The sequence below is a fragment of the Erpetoichthys calabaricus genome, chromosome 4 (genome assembly GCF_900747795.2).
Source record: "Erpetoichthys calabaricus chromosome 4, fErpCal1.3, whole genome shotgun sequence".
Taxonomy (NCBI): domain Eukaryota; kingdom Metazoa; phylum Chordata; class Cladistia; order Polypteriformes; family Polypteridae; genus Erpetoichthys; species Erpetoichthys calabaricus.
In genome coordinates, this window is record NC_041397.2 from 177,674,950 (window position 1) to 177,691,438 (window position 16,489).

The 16,489-nt window shown below is 37.7% G+C and overlaps 1 protein-coding gene across 1 annotated transcript; it reads left to right on the forward strand.

Moving 5' to 3' along the window:
* The first annotated feature begins 1,463 nt into the window (after positions 1 to 1,463).
* Positions 1,464 to 16,090, forward strand: LOC114650388 (chromosome alignment-maintaining phosphoprotein 1-like). The gene is made up of 2 exons (XM_028799978.2): positions 1,464 to 1,574; positions 14,551 to 16,090. Exon 2 carries the CDS (start codon positions 14,617 to 14,619, stop codon positions 15,652 to 15,654), a length of 1,038 nt encoding a protein of 345 aa, XP_028655811.1. The 5' UTR covers positions 1,464 to 1,574; positions 14,551 to 14,616; the 3' UTR covers positions 15,655 to 16,090.
* The last annotated feature ends 399 nt before the right edge of the window (positions 16,091 to 16,489 follow it).

Here is a 16,489-nt window from a genome sequence, read left to right on the forward strand (position 1 = left end):
ACTGTGTTTGTGTGTTTGTGGAGGGATGGAGAGTTAAGGCGGGTGTTGGAGTCACGTGATCATCTCCCCTCCCATTCACCTCATTTCATTCACTTCATTTCGCTCCGAGCTGAGCTCCGCAGCTGGCGCGGTCTTGCTGTTCTTGATTTGCTTTTCACATGGCCAAGTAAACGTTGCATGCTCAAGAGTAAGCTCAGCGCACAACTTGGTCATATTACAACCGGGGGGGCGAACTGACAACATGGTATACAAAGAGATCCTTAACAAATAATTATTGGTATAATTTCCCTCAGTTTATTATTTAAAATTTTAAAGCAGTACTTCGCCACTGCGAAGCGCGGGTATTTTGCTATTATATATATATATATATATATATATATATATATATATATATATATATATATATATGTGAATGTATGTATGTATATATGTATGTCTATATTTATATCTATCTATCTATATATATATATATATATATATATATATATATATATATATATATATATATATATATGTGTGTAGATATGTAAATTTGTATATGTATATATATATATATATATATATATGTATATGTAGATATGTATGTATATATATGTATATATGTTTATGTATATATATGGTTACATAACCTCTTTAACACACTACTTCTCCGCTGCAAAGCGCGGGTATTTTGCTATATGTATATATATATGTGTCTGTATGTGTATATATATATATATATTTATATATATATATATGTGTGTATGTATGTATGTGTGTATATGTATGTGTATATATATGTTGATATATGTATATATATGTGGATGTCTATATGTATATATATATATATATATGTAGATATATATATATATGTAGATATGTGTATATGTAGATATGTATATAAGTATATATGTTTATGTATATATATGTTTACATAACCTCTTTAACACACTACTTCTCCGCTGCGAAGCGCGGGTATTTTGCTAGTAATGAATATAGAAACAGCTTCTGATTTTGACAGTAAAAATCTACCAGTGATTTTTTTTAATGCAACCATTCATTAAATGTAACTTCAGCTACATCTTCCCTGAAGAAGGGGCGTGCGTTGCCTGGAAAGCTTGCATATTTTAATATTTTTAGTTAGCCAATAAAAGGTGTCATTTTACTTGACTTCTCACTACATTCATAATGGCTAACACGGTACAACCTAGTACTGAAACTCAGGAAAAAAGTTATGATTCTCTTTCTCATTTTCATGAGCTAAGACACAAATACTAAATGAGTAGTAAGTTACCACTTATAGTGTCGATAATATAATGAATGATACAATCTAAGTACATTTTCCAATTTCATACAATTTATGTATAAGTTCAGCCAGCGAAGCAAACACAACGTCTTCAAAAAACAGTTTCTTGTATTTTCTTCAACTAAACCCATTTAGGTGTTAACGCGCGACTTCCGGCTACGCGCGCCTGACGTGCTTTCCGATTGGCTCGCAAGTGATTACAACGTATGCGACGACAGGCCTGAATGTTACGTCTTTTTGGAAGCGTTGTTCGGTTTGAGTTTATTATTTTGTTAGCTAAATTTAAAAGGTAAGAGTATCGCTCTGGTAAGTCTTTATTTTCGCCGCAGTTTGGTATGAGTTCTTCCTCTTTGGTGCTTTGTAGAGAGAAGCTTCGTATTTACATCAATGCAGAGTCCGCATTACACGCGAGCTGCAGGAGCCGTAGAAGATTCGAACGCGTGTTTGTGTCCCGTACGGCTCCCGGTCAATGTGACCAATTTTCTCATATGGTTGCTGTTAAGTTAATCTGAATCATAATGCGATTCCTGTTTTATGAACGTGGCTGTCACACGAAACCGCGCCGAAATTGAGCTTTGATTGATACAAGCAGATGGAGTAAATAAGTAAATGTCTTTTGACGCGAACACAGAATAAAGAACTGATCTTTGTGCAGCGTGCATCCCCCTCTTCTGTCTGGTGCTGCACTGCGATTTAACAGGCATCAGTCGATTTTCTTCAATTTAATATTCATCCTTCGAACTGAACACAATACATTATATGTTGTATATATTGGGCGGGTATTTCTTCTCTTTTTTTGGTGAACACGAGCTCACACTAAACGATTTTAACTTTACCCTGATGCACCCCGTGTATTAGGAAATAAACTGCATTTGATTAAAGGCTATGTAACTGTTTAAGCCAGTGTTTAGACTCTTTGGAGCAGAAATGACTCAAAGAAGAATACAGATCCATTGAAGCGATTGAACTCGGTACACGCGTGCATAGCTAATGGAGAAGATATTTAGTGAAGTGACAGACTAAAATGATTCGTTTGGTATATATAACATTGTACCTTCTTTGAACTTATCATGTAGTTCAGTGTGGTATAAATATTAGAAAAGCCATATATTTATTTTTGTAACAGATAAATATGCTTTTTGTTTTTATAAAAATATCAGAATCTCGCGAGTACTTGATATAAACGGCTCAATTCTGTAAGCATTTTTTTTGCATTGGCTTAGAAAGATGATAGATGTTACATTTGTACATCACATATATTATGTTATTCTTTATATAATCCTAATAATCAGCTGTGCAAACAACCTTTTTTAATATTATCACAGTTAATTTAACTAAAAACATTTAGAGCTTTTTAAATTTTGTGGCTATTGTTACTGCCTAACACTTTGCTTTATATGTCAGCATTTCATTTTTTCATTCTTTGCTTAGTTGGATTATGAATCAGATCATTTATCCATTTGTTTAAAAGTCATATTAAAAAGATTTTTTTTTTTGTAGATGACTAGGGGGCTCTGCCCACTGCTCGCTTCGCTTGCCAACCCCCAGGTGGGCGCAATGCGCTAGCCACTTCGTGGCTCTGCCGCTTGCGTATGAGGAGGATTTATTTAAACAGATTGTTATTTTCGTGGGAATTGTTACATATGCATAATAGAACTATTTTATATTACAGCGTGTAATTAACCATAGTAAAAAATAGTAAAACGTGTTGTGTTAGAGGTATTCGTTGCATTATACATTGTCATTCTCTATTGCTTTGAAATTAACACACACATACTTTTTAAACTTACACTTTTATTGTAAAACTTAAGTAAAAACAATATTTGGAATTAACTTTTCATCATTATCACATTGAATATTGATTCCGTGTTTGGACTTGCATCGTGAAAAATTCAACATATAACTGCCCCTGAGTGAGTATCGTTTTTTTCTCTCTAATAAATAAACCAACTTTTTCGAATGTTTGTCCCTGGGATGTGTTAATTGTCATAGCAAAAGCTATTCTAACAGGAAACTGTAAACGTTTTAATACGAATAGCATCTCAAGATCTCCTTTTGGTGTCTAATGTTATCCACGAAAGGTGTACTACATTACCTTTCTTGTCGCCTGTAAAAATTTTACATTTCAGAATTGTTTGACCAATTTTGAATACAACTAATCTTGTCCTATTGCATAGCCCATCACTTATGCATAAATTATGCAATAACATTACGATACATCCTTCTTTCAAGAGTAACTCAGCCTCAGCTGGTGGAAAACCGGACAGTGTTAATGCTTGTAGATATTCCATTGGGATATTGCAAGTGGATGTTTTCATCTTCAGCACCATCACCACCAACTGTTTCAGCATAGTCTATTGATGTGCATTTAACCAATTTGCCGTATAACCGATCCACATTTTTCATGTTAGTTCGTTTAACTTCATCGTTTCACGGTGCTAGGATCGCCTGTGTACTCATTTCTTCTGTTGATAACCCTTCGGGATGAAATTCTTCAATAAGATTTGAACATAAAAAGTCTTCTTCTATTGTGAACTTAATGTGAGGAAAACTTAAAAATTTATAAGGGCTGAGAGCGCAGGAACTGTGTCTGACAAAAGCATTCACACGAATGAAAGGTGAGAGGACCGTGGACGTGGGCTGTTAATTGAAAATGGTTGAGAGGAGGGCAGGACTTGGAAAAAATCTCTTGGCAATAATCTCGTCTCAAGATTTTCTTTTATAATTGAGAGAAATGGTTTTATTTAGACACACCTGATCAGTAGGATAATTTTAAGCTCATAGTCTATTTTATTGTGTTGTAGTTATGTCAGAATTTCAATGAATGTGCCATCAATCCTTTCTATTTTTTACTTATATGTAACAATAATTTAGCAGACCTTAAACTAAAGTTTCAGATAGGAAAAATGTCCAAAATTGTATGCTTTGCTTAACATTTATGTGCATTCAGGGTCCTACTCAACTGATGTGAAATACTGCGCATTTTACATTTTGTTAGTACTTTGTTAAACAGTCAGTTACTTTGTTTTAAGTAACCTCTGTCTAGGTATATTTGAAACAGTAAACTAATTCGTAACTGAAATTGCAGGGAATGGTCTTCTGTTTTTATGATAGACAAGTATGCAAATTCACCAATGCTTTTCAGTGGAAAGTTTTTAAAATTTTAAAACTTTGCACAGCATGCTGTAGTTCAGATATCTCAGTGAAACTAGTAAATTTTCTAGAAGAGGAAGTGTGCTAAATTTCAACAAAATTGGTATACTGGGAGCTGTGTTGTTTCATCAGGAGGGACAAAGAGAAAGAGAGAAGGCTTACCAAATGCTAAGCATATCACTTAGCCTTAGACAACAGTAATATAATATATTTGGATAAGCCAGTCATGTGATCTTAAAGTCCAAAATGCTTATACTATTGTTAAAATATTTAAATTTGCTTTTATTTATGTTAGGGAATCATTATCTGTTTGTTTATGAAACAAAGTTTAATAACAAAATACATAGTAGTTGAAGTTTTGTCTATTCTTTCACAGTCACAAAATATTTACAACCTTGTCAAATAGGTTTTCTGTGCAGTGTACATTCTTGTATAGACTTGTATATACCCTAAGTTCTTGTCTATAAGCCGCGGCTTATCTAAGGAAAAAAGTTGTGAAAATGAAAAAATAGAATATCGGCTTATACATAAATCCGGCTTATACAGTAATCCCTCCTCCATCGCGGGGGTTGCGTTCCAGAGCCACCCACGAAATAAGAAAATCCGCGAAGTAGAAACCATATGTTTATATGGTTATTTTTATATTGTCTTGCTTGGGTCACAGATTTGCGCAGAAACACAGGAGGTTGTAGAGAGACAGGAACGTTATTCAAACACTGCAAACAAACATTTGTCTCTTTTTCAAAAGTTTAAACTGTGCTCCATGACAAGACAGAGATGACAGTTCTGTCTCACAATTAAAAGAATGCAAACATATCTTCCTCTTCAAAGGAGTGTGTGTCAGGAGCACAGAATGTCACATAGATAGAGAAAACAATCTCTAGCAAACAAATCAATGGTGCTGTTTGGTTTTTAGGTATGCGAAGCACCGCGGCACAAAGCTGTTGAAGGCGGCAGCTCACACCCCCTCCGTCAGGAAGAGAGAGAGAGAGAGAGAGAGAGAGTTTGTTTTTCAGTCAAAAATCAATACATGCCCTTCGAGCTTTTAAGTATGCGAAGCACTGTGCAGCATGTCGTTTCAGGAATCAGCTTCACAAAAGATAGCAACGTGAAGATAATCTTTCAGCATTTTTAGACGAGTGTCCGTATCGTCTAGGTGTGCGAACAGCCCCCCTGCTCAATCCCCATACGTCAGGATCACAGATAGTCGGCGCAAGAGAGAGAGAAAAGTAAGCAATCTAGCTTCTCAGCCATCTGCCAATAGCGTCCCTTGTATGAAATCAACTGGGCAAACCAACTGAGGAAGCATGTACCAGAAATTAAAAGACCCATTGTCCGCAGAAATCCGCGAACCAGCAAAAAATCCGCGATATATATTTAAATATGCTTGCATATAAAATCACAATTTAAATGACCGCTACGCGCGCGTGTTGAGTCGGCGATGCCCAGAGCAGAAAGAACGCGCTCCGGCCGCTCCAACCGCGCCATGCGGGGAGTGAGAGAGACGCCAATATCTCACACTCTCTCCCCCCTTAAAGAAATTAAATGGGTGCGAGTGAGACCACTGACCTCCCTCCCTTCTATTAGTTATAGGTTATAGTACGTTCGGCTTATCCATGAGTCCGGCTTATCTATGATAAGATTTTATTTTAAAAATTCGTATGATTTTTGGTCTCCGGCTTATACACGAGTCCGGCTTATAGACAAGAACCTAGGGTACTTATCTGTTTTGTAGCAAGCAATTAGTAAACACCACTTGTAATAGTGAGGACTTTCATCCCTTTAACTTAAAAAAAAAAAAAAAAAAAAAAAAAAAAAAAAAATAGCCTTTCAGGATTCACAGAGAAATTAAGTTAACATATTGTTTTTAAAGGTGTTAAGGCTGGGTCACCTCCAGTACAGTCCAAGTCAGTTGTGCTGGTAAAGTTGTTCTGCAGGAATGTTCATAAATGAGATGATATAACTGGAATAGACCCAGGTGCTCAGGAAGCAAATCTGTATTATAATGAGGATAAATCCAGAAGATGCTGATCAGATGAATGTATCCTTTTGTGTAACACACATTTATAGGTCTTAAATAGTTTTGAAAGAAACACATTCAATCGAACTGTTCAAGGCTGAATCAGTTAGATATTTATCCCAGATGCATAGCTAAATGGACAAAAGCAAAAAAAAATATAAATCAATTTCCTTGAGCAATGTGAGTAAAGACATATGTTTAACACACACATCCATCTATCCTACCATTAACATGCTTATTCTATTACACATAACTATAGCTTGTCACTGCACCATCAGATGCAAGTTAGAAACCAGTCCTGATTGAAACTTGTATTGTCAGGTTTTCTGTACTGTTTAATTTTATTATAATTTTGTCTAAGTATGTTTTCCATAAATGACACTTTCATTTTCAACCACATACCATTTAATGATAAAAGACTTTTGCCAAATTATAAATGGTATTTATTCCCAAGTTTTCTTTGTTATGTAGTTTATCTTAACATTTGGCTCTGGTAATTTTGAAAATATGGTACAGTGTAACTTCCCTTATTGAGCACTGGTGTAACAGTAAGAAATTTTGTTTTTAACTAGTTCCAGCTGTCATAAAGTACAAAGAAACATAAAATGATCCAAGGGCTTTGTCATCTTCTTCTTTCGGCTGCTCCCGTTAGGGGTTGCCACAGCGGATCATCTTCTTCCATATCTTTCTGTCCTCTGCATCTTGTTCTGTTACACCCATCACCTGCATGTCCTGTCTCACCACATCCATAAACCTTTGCTTACGCCTTCCTCTTCCCTGGAAGCTCTATCCTTAGCATCCTTCTCCCAGTATACCCAGCATCTCTCCTCTGCACATATCCAAACCAACACAATCTCGCCTCTCTGACTTTGTCTCCCAACCGTCCAACTTTAGCTGACCCTCTAATGTACTAATTTCTAATCCTATCCATCCTCGTCACACCCAGTGCAAATCTTAGCATCTTTAACTCTGCTACCTCCAGCTCTGTCTCCTGCTTTCTGGTCAGTGCCACCGTCTCCAACCCATATAACATAGCTTGTCTCACTACTGTCCTGTAGACCTTCCCTTTCACTCTTGCTGATACCTGTCTGTCACAAATTACTTTTGATACTCTTGTCCACCCATTCCACCCTGCCCTCTTTTTCACCTCTCTTCCACAATCACCATTATTCTGTACTGTTGATCCCAAGTATTTAAACTCGTCCACCTTCGCCAACTCTACTCCCTGCATCCTCGCCATTCCACTGACCTCCCTCTCATTTACACACACATCTATTCTGTCTTGTTCCTACTGACCTTCATTCCTCTCCTCTCTAGAGCATATCTCCACCTGTCCAGGGTCTCCTCAACCTGCTCCCTACTATCGCTACAGATCACAATGTCATCAACAAACATCATAGTCCACAGGGACTCCTGTCTAATCTCGTCTGTCAACCTGTCCATCACCATTGCAAATAAGAAAGGGCTCAGAGACGATCCCTGATGTAATCCCACCTCCAACTTGAATGCATCCATCACTCCTACCGCGGACCTCACCACTGTCACACTTCCCTCATACATATCCTGTACAACTTTTATGTACTTGTCTGCCACTCCCGATTTCCTCATACAATACCACAGCTCCTCTCGAGGCACCTTGTCATGTGCCTTCTCCAGGTCCACAAAGACGCAATGTAACTCCTTCTGACCTTCTCTATACTTCTCCATCAACATCCTCCATTCTGACCTTCTCTATACATCTCCATCAACATCCTCCATTCTGACCTTCTCTATACTTCTCCATCAACATCCTCCATTCTGACCTTCTCTATACTTCTCCATCAACATCCTCAGAGCAAACATCACATCTGTTTTGCTCTTTCTTGGCATGAAACCATACTGCTGCTCGCTAATCATCATCTCGCTTCTTAACCTAGCTTCCACTACTCTTTCCCATAACTTCATGCTGTGGCCCATCAATTTTATTCCCCTGTAGTTACTGCAGTCTGCACATCCCCCTTATTCTTAAATATCGATACTTCTCCACTCCTCAGGCATCCTCTCATTTTCCAAGATTCCATTAAACAATCTGGTTAAAAACTCCACTGCCATCTCTCCTAAACACCTCCATGCTTCCATAGGTATGTCATCTGGACCAACGGCCTTTCCATTTGTCATCCTCTTCATAGCTGTCCTTACTTCCTCCTTGCTAATCCGTTGCACTTCCTGATTTATCTCCACATCATTCAACCTCTTCTCTCTCTCGTTCTCTTCATTCATCAGTCTCTCAAAGTACTCTTTCCATCTGCTCAACACACTCTCCTCGCTTGTGAGTACGTTTCCATCTTTATCCTTTATCACCCTAACTGGCTGCACATCTTTCCCAGCTCCGTCCCTCTGTCTAGCCAATCGGTACGGGTCCTTTTCTCCCTCCTTAGTGTCCAGCCTCTCATACAACTCATCATACGCCTTTTCTTTTGCCTTCACCACCTCTCTCTTTATCTTGCGCCTTATCTCCTTGTACTCTTGTCTACTTTCTGCATCTCTCTGCCTATCCCACTTCTTCTTTGCCATCCTCTTCCTCTATATACTCTCATGTACTTCCCCATTCTACCACCAGGTTTCCTTTTCCTCCTTCCTGTTTCCAGATGTCACGCCAAGCACCCTTCTTGCTGTCACCCTTACTACATCTGCTGTAGTTTCCCAGCTGTCTGGTAACTCTTCACTGCCACCCAGTGCCTGTCTCACCTCCTCCCTAAACTCAAACTTGCAGTCTTCCTTTTTCAACTTCCACCATTTGATCCTTGGCTCTGCCCTCACTCTCTTCCTCTTCTTGATCTCCAACGTCATCCTACAGACCACCATCCTATGCTGCTTAACTATACTTCCTCTGCCAGCACTTTGCAGTCTTCAGTCTCCTTCAGATCAACTCTTCTGCATACCTGTGTGCAGCTTCCTCCACTCTTGTATGTAACCCTATGTTCCTCCCTCTTCTTAAAATACGTATAAAATACATATATTCACCACAGCCATGTCCATCCTTTTGGCAAAATCCACTATCCTCTGACCTTCTTCATTCTTCTCCTTGACACCATACCTACCCTTCACATCCTCGTCTCCACTGTTCCCTTCACCAACATGCCCATTGAAATCTGCTCCAGTCACCACTTTCTGTCCCTTGGGTACACTGTTCATCACTTCATCCAACTCACTCCAGAAATCTTCTTTCTCACCCATTGCACACCCAACATTCATCATCACACCTCCAATTTCCAGCTTCATAATCATTACTCTGCCTGACACTCTTTTCACCTCCAAAACACTCTTGACATACTGTTCCTTCAGAATAACTCCTACCCCATTTCTTCTCCCATCCACACCATGATAGAACAATTTGAATCCAGCTCTGATCCACCTGGCCTTACTCCCCTTCCATTTAGTCTCTTGCATGCACAACATATCAACCTTCCTTCTCTCCATCATATCTGCTAACTCTCTCCCCTTACCAGTCATACTGCCAACATTCAAAGTTCCTACCCTCAGTTCCACTCTTTACTTTCCTCTCCTCCTCTCCACCTGCCAAGGTCTTCGTAATTATAATAAATGTGAGTCTGTGTCAAGTGTGTGTGCCTATATGATTAGCTCTATGGGATATAGCATCTAAATTTGATACAATGATAGCAGACAGATTGGGGCACAAAAGAAACTTGATTCTAGGGTTATGCATCATAAAATGTCTTGGATATGTACTGTAAAATCCTTTTTGGGGGAAATTCCTGAAGCACCACATTTTTGTTTATTTTGGTTGAGAATAGTGATTTTAATCATATAAATACTTTTAAAAATTTGAAGTGTTGTACCTGGTACTCTTCAGCCATTTGCAGCTTCTTTATTCCATTAAACAAGTACAGTGGAACCTCTAGATACGAGTTTAATTCGTTCCAGCACTGAGCTTGTATAGCGAATTTCTCGTATCTAGAACAAACGTCCCCATTGAAAATAATGGAAATCCAGTTAATCCGTTCCGCATCCCAAATATATTAACATAAAAATCATTTTTCCTAACAAATAACACTGATAAATTATATATACTGTAGTCTACCTTTAATAAATAACACTGGTAAATAATATAACTGATTATTAAAAGAATCAAAACAGGTGTCCAAAGTGCAGTAGAGCATTCAATAAATCTTTAAATAAATAATCCTTAAAACAGTTGTGAAGTGGAGGTTTAAAGTACATAAGAATAACAATCCTTTAACACGAGGTTAAAACGTCAACAGGAAGCAGTCTTCAAAAAACAGATGACAATCCCCGGTGCTTCTTCTCTGTTAGCGTCTCACCTGCTTCTCCCATGCGGGCTCTGCAACAGGCGAGACACTTAATGCAGCTGACCTTCTCTACACCGTCCTGCTTCAGCTGTTTGGCTCGCCTGTTCAGCTACACGCGAGCCTGTACTCGCTCACTCTCTCGCACCGACTTCCTACTGCTGCGGATTCCTGCCTCCTCCTGCAACCTCCGTTCTCTCTCCTCTCCTCTCTTTTCTTTTACTTCTTCTCCCCCTTAACCAGCTCGCGCTTCTCTATATATATGCGGGGAAGACATAGCAGCTGCTAGGGTTACCACTTTTAATACAAAAAAATAAGGGACGCATACGTATTGATTCAAAACGGGACGCGCAATTTCATTCTCAAATACTGGACGATTCCGTATTTTAAAGGACGGGTGGCAACCCTGCCCAGCCCATCAGCCACAGGACAAATCATGGATGTGGGCAGTTTCCCACCTGTGCACTTAGGTGAGAAACGCAGACACCGCAGATCGCCCTGCGGCTCGCTACAGCTACCACGCCCCCTCGCTAAGCCGCGAGCTATACCCACAGCCTGGCACGTGGCTCGTAACGTGAGCCAATGCTCGTATTTAGATCTGAATTTTTCGCTCATACTTTCCTCGTATTTTGAATTTCTCGTATACAGAGGTGATCGTATCTCGAGGTTCCACTGTAATAGCTATTTAAGTGTAATATTGCAAAAAAAAAAAAACCCTTAATGCATAAGGGTTTAATTAACAGTTATATCCTAGCAGGTTCACTCTATGTAGTGCTTTTAATTCAAGAATTTTGGGCAAGCTATGTTGTCAGTATAGTTGCACATCTGCCAGTAATTCATTAAATTTATTTTCTTAACCTGTGTTTTTCACCATGTGGTTGTAGGCATCTCTCACTTATCCTAACAACATCAAGTTCATGTCAGAAAAATAACTCAAGACTGGATGTTCTCAGTCATCCGGCTATCCATACTGCTGTTTAGACTATTCAATGTAGTCATCAGTCAATTCAAAATAATGTCTTGTGAATGTGAGTGAAAGTTGAGATTTTGCAGGAAATTGAAGCAGTTTTTTTTTCCCACAATTTTTACATTGAAATCATCAGACATGGAACAGTATTATGCTATAAGTTCCCTATCCCTCTACTGTAACTGTCTAGACAATCAAACTTTATTTCATACAGCTTCTTTTAGAAAACTTGCAACTCCAGTTGAGCACAATAGGACTCCAACTACAGTAGTTTTGCAAATTAGTGCCCTTAACCATTTTTAGAATATATAATAGTAGCTTGGCAATTCATGTTAAAAATATAAATAAATAAGGCACTTAAAGCAATGGTTCTCAACCTTTTTGGCCTTGAGACCCAGTTTCTAATGCATTTATTATAAATAATCACCCAACAAGGAGTTCCTTCGTAAAATGACTGTGATTAGTAGAAAGATGATATTATTGAGTTTATTATTGTATGAGTGGTAATCCGAATAAATATGAGCACAACCAAAAGTGTTAGAGTTACTGCTTAAGCAAAGCTTATGCAACAAAATGCATTGATTTTTAATTAAGGTGCTGATTGTTAGGCCTGGTTGTAGTATATTGACTGAAACTATTTACCTTTTTGTAGCATGTTTTATGATGAAGAACCTTAGCAAATCTGAAAGACTAAAATAAAAATAATTTACTTTGTTTTCTACTGTTCAGTCTGTGCTTTATGAAGTTAATGGAACTCGTGCACATTGCTTAAATGAAGCAAAGCTTATCTTTTAATTTGCCAAAATCATTTAATGTTGACTGTTTTTATGCGGATGGAGATCCATTTGAAAGTGTGTAGGTTGTTAAGGTTGTTAACACAGATTAGTCTGATGCCATGTCCTTTTGGTCAGACCTGTTTAGCACTGTCATTGTAGTTTGTGTACTCCATACGATTCATTTTTCTGGCTGTAGTCATACTGTCACATATACAGAGTATAGTCACATTGTTACTTCTGTGGCTTAGCAACATGCAAAATGTGGCCACTTTAAAATATTCTTTTTTATCACAATATTGGAAAGGACACAACATCATTTTGTTTAATAGAAAACGCATATCCACTTGTATGTACTCCTTACTCAAATGGCGAGAAATGTATTTATTTATGAAAGATGAAATCACGTTGTTTGTCCAATACATTGAAACAGAAGGTCATTTTTCATATTAACTAGGGTGGCTATTAGCATTACATTGTCCACTTTTTAAACTTGCTTAGTTAGTTTTGGTGCCTCAAAGACCTATAGCCTAACTTTTTTAGCACTTTGTCCAAAGTAGAGCCATTCTGCAACAATATCTCCATATAGTATCTACAGTGGATATAAAAAGTCTACACTCCCTGCCAAAGTCACAAATTTTGTGTAATTAAAAAATTAAACCAAGATAAGTCCTGTCAGAAATTATTCCACCTTTATTACAAACTTTTAGTCTATACAAATAAGGTGAGAACAAATCTGAAACTGTTTAGTGAAAAAAGGTAAAAGAATTATACAAAACTGCTTGCATTAGTGTGCAAACCCCTAAACTAATATGTAGTTGAAGTCTTCTTTTGATTTTATTGGCCCACTCAGTCTTTTTGGGCAAGAGTCTTAAATCAGTTTGGCACATCTGGAGTTTGTAATTTTTGCCCACTCCTCCTTGCAAAAAATTTCTATATCAGATTATGAGGGCATCTCCTGTGTACTGCTCTCTTCAGATCATCCCACAGATTTTCAATTGGATTAAGGTCTGGGCTTTAGTGTGGCCATTCCAGAACATTGATTGTCCTTTAATAAAGTCATTGCTTTGTTGATTTTGATGTATGCTTTGGGTCGTTGTCATGCTGAAAGGTGAAGTTTCTCTTCATCTCCAGCTTCCCAACAGATGCTTGAAGGTTTTGTGCCAAAATAGACTGATACTTGGAGCTATTCATGATTTCATTCACCTTGAAAAAGCTCCAGTTCCAGCTGAAGAAAAGTATCCTCAAAGCATGATGCTACCTCAACCATGCTTCACTGAGGGTATGGTGTTGTTTTGAATATGTACTGTTATTTTTGCGCCAAACATACCTTCTGGAATTCTGGCTAAGTAGTTCAACCTTGGCCTCATCAGACAATAATACATTTTTCCACATGATGGAAGTCTGGGTATACCTTTTTGCAAACTTTAGCCGGGCTTGAATGTTGTTCTTTGTGATAAGAGGCTTTCGTCTGGCTAACCTACCCCACAACCCAGACATATGAATGATATGACCGATTGTTGTCACATGTAGGGAACAACTAGTTCTTGCCAGGAAATCTTGCAGCTCCTTTAATGTTGCAGTAGGCCTTGTTGGTGGCCTCCTTAATTAGTTTTCTCCTTGTCTTCTCATCAGTCCTGTAGGGATTTCCTAATCTTAGTAGAGTAACTGTTGAGCCATACTTTCTCTACTTATTGATGACTGTTTTCATTGTGCTACATGGGATGTTTAATGCTTTGGATACTTTTTTATACCCCTGTCCTGATTGATACCTTTCATTATTTTAAAAGCTGTTTGCAGACCATGGCTTTAAAGGAAGCCACAGTGACATTGGGCAAACTTACAAACTCAATGATCTGCCTGAGAAATGATCATAAAAAAATTGGAGCTGTGAGGTACTAATGCTAACAACCAATTCTTCATGTAGACTAGTACATTTTTATGGGGGCATTAATTAAGCATCTTGCACAAACATTGTATAAACGTTTTAACAAAAAATCTTACCAAATCCAATAATCAAAAAATTTTTCTTTTTTCTTTTGCAGAATTTTGACACATTATATGGATTTGTAATCTTGTGCTGATTGGCCATTGTGCATATTGTACACAAAATGGAGACAAGCAAACAAGTGCTTAACATAACTGGGCATTTACAGTGCGCTTATTGTAGTTATCAGTGTATAAGCAATGAAAACTTTCAGATTCATATTGGTACTTATCACCCAGTGCACTGTGAAAATGTTGATATAGGCAGACTTGGAAAGGTCATCTTTTATCAGAGAAGCCCCAAGCTTTTCCATTGTCAGATGTGCTTTTTCACTGGTAAGACATATACAAGTGTGTATGACCATGTTATAATCCGACACTCCTTTTCAGGAAGTGCCAACAATTCAATGTCCAAAAATAAAGGCAAGGAGAATGAGGTGCCCAAAGTTACACCTAGTGGCAATCAGGTGGCACTAGTTAAACCGGAAGGTGATAAGATGAAAGTCACCAGTGATCCAAAAGAAGAAAAAAATGATATGGAGTCAGAGTTCTTTTGCAGCACACCAGCAAAGTTTACACCACTTAACAGCACGAATGACAGTGAGTTGGAGATTTCAGATCTGGGCAGTCCTGATGCATCAAAAACTGAAAATAACCTAAAAAGAAAGCGAAATGACAGCAATGAAGAAGATAATTCACAAACTGAGAAAGAAGGTGATGACAGCAGTGCCATGCTAGATGATAGCTCGGCTAGTTTAAAAATGCAAGCTGAGCCTGATGAAGCCAAAGAGACTGCCCAGGATGAAGAAGAGGAATTTTTATCGAAATATATTCGTCGGAATGTAGGCAGGTACTACTGCAAAATCTGCAACTGGCGTGGCAAAATGAAAGGCTTTGTGCTGTATCATGTAAGCAGAAAGCACAATATTCCCAAACCTTATGCATGCAAAGAATGTGACAAGTCCTTCTTTCTGGAAAGTCTACTAAACAATCATGTGAACCTTCACCACAAGCAAGGACTATACAAATGCCCCTACTGCAATTTTGAGTCAAACTTTCTCCGAGGCATCCGGAAGCATCTGAAGCACTGTAACTCCCAACATGGGGAAGTAGTGGAACATGAGACTTGGGAAAGTGATGAACAGATGGAGGACTTAAATTAAAAGATCATTACTTTTAAGCATAGTATTGCTTTCTTAGATGTGCTTTTTTCTTTTGTGTTTGTGTGTTTCATTAATTGAATATTTAGTCCAAATAACATGCTTACACAGAGTTATGCTTCTTGACTTACCTAAGTGTAAATCGTTGTAGGAAATCAATTTAGAAAGTGACTTAAAAAGTATTTTTTTATATTCCAAATGTGTTACACAACTAAACATTGAAATACATTTTAGTAAGCATTGCATGATTGCCTTTAGTTTCATTTATCTCACATAGTTGTGGTCAACTTTGATACAAGGTAAAGAAATTTTATTGGAATATGTGTAAAAGAGAAATGGATTTTAATGACAGAGATACATGATAGACCTCTGCCAACTAGGAAGATGTGTCAAGTGAAAATGTATGTATTATGCCATTATTAAAGAATTTTTAACTTGATTTTCCTCTGAAATATCCGAGTGTTCTGTTCATTTTCTCTTGGTTTCACCAGCCTAGTAGGAATACTCTTCAACGTTTAATTACAGGACAGTTTTAAAATAACAGCCATTTTATATTCCTAATATACAATGTATGTAGTGTTTCTTTTATACATTGAAATAATTAAAGTATGATGTTTTTATTTCTTTAATATGTTGGAATGCTGTGCATTATTCTGTACAGTGCAGCTGTATTTAAAAAAAAAAAAAAAAAAAAAAAGTAGGTCCCAGATATGTAACAAACTTCTCCTTATGGTGGCTTCACTGTGTATGCTTGAGCTATGTTCAGCAGGTCTGCAGTTTTATTCTAAATCTTTCCTTCTGTCTTTTAGGCCTGTTAACTTTCGATATTTAATTGCCA